The sequence below is a fragment of the Penaeus vannamei genome, chromosome 26, assembly GCF_042767895.1.
Source record: "Penaeus vannamei isolate JL-2024 chromosome 26, ASM4276789v1, whole genome shotgun sequence".
NCBI lineage: Eukaryota > Metazoa > Arthropoda > Malacostraca > Decapoda > Penaeidae > Penaeus > Penaeus vannamei.
This window is the reverse complement of record NC_091574.1, coordinates 27,125,489-27,127,988: the sequence shown is the minus strand read 5'-3', so window position 1 is coordinate 27,127,988 and position 2,500 is coordinate 27,125,489. Positions and strand designations below refer to the sequence as shown.

At 38.9% G+C, this 2,500-nt stretch overlaps 1 protein-coding gene across 1 annotated transcript; it reads right to left on the bottom strand.

Annotated features, from left to right (window-relative positions):
• Positions 1-1,640: 1,640 nt before the first annotated feature.
• On the bottom strand, positions 1,641-2,318 carry LOC138866652 (membrane-associated tyrosine- and threonine-specific cdc2-inhibitory kinase-like). The gene has a single exon (XM_070139821.1). It carries the CDS (start codon positions 2,316-2,318, stop codon positions 1,641-1,643), a length of 678 nt encoding a protein of 225 aa, XP_069995922.1.
• Positions 2,319-2,500: the final 182 nt, after the last annotated feature.

Genomic DNA, 2,500 nt, shown 5'->3' with positions numbered 1-2,500 from the left:
GCCAAGAGCAAAAGCCCAAAGGCTAGCATAGGTTTCCCTCTGCCTTATTACAAAACCCATTCCAGCACCCCAGGTAACTATACGGCGGCAGTTGCTCAAGAGTGACTCAAATCCTTTCTATAAAACAAAGGCAAATGATTCCTTACTATAAAACAAAGGCAATGAATCCTTACTATAAAACAAGGCAACGAGATCATCATTTATTCAACATTTAAAAGATTCATTGGTTCCAATTTGAAAGATGTATGTATGCCACTGAAACACTTGTTTACTTATTTTTATATATTTTAAAGACGTATCAATACAGAAAAATTTAGTGCTAGCCAACAGAGTAAATTATGATGATTGTGTAAGACGAGGTGTGTTGAGTGCTATTATTAGAAATCGCTTTTTGCCCAAATATTGGATGTTGTGATGCTTGAAAGGTGAATTAATATAGTTTTGAATGTGTGTTTTGTATTGAGATAATTCAGACGAGGTCCTGCTCTCCCCCCATGTGCAAAGACAAGAAAAGATTGAGAAAATTTGTGGTGAAAACAACACGCCAGGATGCCTTGTTGTTAGGAACATAAAAATAGTTGCTGATTTATATATTTTTGGCCCATGGATACAGCAATGGAATTAATCAAAGGTGACAGTTCCAGTGGTATCAAGTAACAGATTGAGAATATAATAGTTTATGTGAAGTGTAGCAGAGGAAAATTATGGAGATTTAAAAGAATGATTACCTTACATGCAAGTAAAATAATGGAAAGATGCTGGTAGAATGGAGGTAAGGGTCTCAATATCGTCTCATGAATGTTTTTAGTTTATATTTATGGTTAGTGATTTATAGGTAAATGGGAGGATATAGAATTAACTTTAAATATGGACTAAGTTGGGAAAGAATATTGCTTGTTTTTATAATATTTATTGATAAGATTACTTGATGATATGCCGTCTGTTTATTATTTGTTTATAATAATAAGGGTTTAAAATGTTTCTATGACCACTATATATTTGACACATAAACAGAGTAATGAATTCAAACCACCGCAGGAGCCAATGTGTTTTTTATCATGCTACCCATGGCAAATTTAGTCAAAATATGGGTTTCCCAGGAATTCCTTTACATACCATTGATCTTCATTGTCATTTTGTGAGATAGAAATTTTCAAATGATAGTAAACCTATAAATATAGCTAAATAAGTATATACAGTATATATATATATATATATATATATATATATATATATATATATATATATATACATATATAAATATATATATATAAATATAAATATATATATATATGTATATATATGTATAATATAGATATATATATATATGTATAAATATATATATATATGTATATATATATGTATATATAATATCTGTATATGTATATATATATTTATATATATATGTATATATATGTATATATATATATATATATATATATATATATATATATATGTGTGTGTGTGTGTGTGTGTGTGTGTGTGTGTGTGTATACATACACACACACACACACACACCATTTTTTACCGTGTACAGCAAAGGCGTGAGGGCGTGATTGGTCGTGGGGGGCTGCTCTTAGGCCTTAGCTTTTCGTCGTCGCTTGTGTTTTAGTCGCTCAGTTGGCCAGCCGGAGATCCGATTATCTCTGCTCCTCCACGGCCTTCACCAACAGGGACAGGTTGCTGCGTTCGCTCGGGCGCTTTGACTGGCTCCTAGCGTGCCAGCTGCTGAGCAAGGGCGGCAGCTCCGTGCCTTCGAAGAGTTCACGCAGGACCTGGCCGACACTGAAGGTGTCCGAATTCCTGCTACACTTCCCGCGGCTATTGCCGCAGATCTCGGGCGCGTAGTGCAACGAGGCTTTCCACGCTGTATCTAGTCCCACTTTCCAGCCGGTCAGCATGGTGATGCCGAAGTCGATAAGGGTCACCACGGGGCGCGACTCGGTCAGACTGAGACACACGTTCTGCACCTTGACGTCGTTGTGCACGAAGCCTTGCTGGTGCAAGTCCGACAGGATCTTGCAGAGCTGCGTCAAGATGGAGAACTTGTGGTCCGTGTTCAGTCTGCCGGAGTCGACATAGTGGGCCAGTGAAAGGCCGGCGTACCTAGTCACGAGACCTAGTTTGTCTGGGCAGAGGCCTACGAGGCGCTGGAAGCCGCTCTGGTATTCGGCAAAGAGCTTCATGACCATGGCTTCCAGAATAAAGGTTCGGTATACCTCAACAGATGAGGCGAATTTCATCACCACGCCACCCTCCCTGTTATAAAATGCAGACCCATAGCCGCCCTTTCCAAGTTCCCTGGGCTTCTGCCCCATATATGTATCGAACTCCGTATGCGACAGGACACGGAGCCCAAATTTGCCGCAGACTTAAGACAAAACGATGCATTGATAATGGGTTGCTGTTCGACGTTTGTGTGCGCCATCGAAAAGTAAAGAAAATACTCGCTCATAACATTTATTAAAAGTGGCTGCTTTTTAAGGATCTGGGCGGGGCA

Bases quoted from the DNA above. Each gene is read 5' to 3' on its own strand.
- LOC138866652 (XM_070139821.1), bottom strand. From the start codon at position 2,318: ATGGGGCAGAAGCCCAGGGAACTTGGAAAGGGCGGCTATGGGTCTGCA.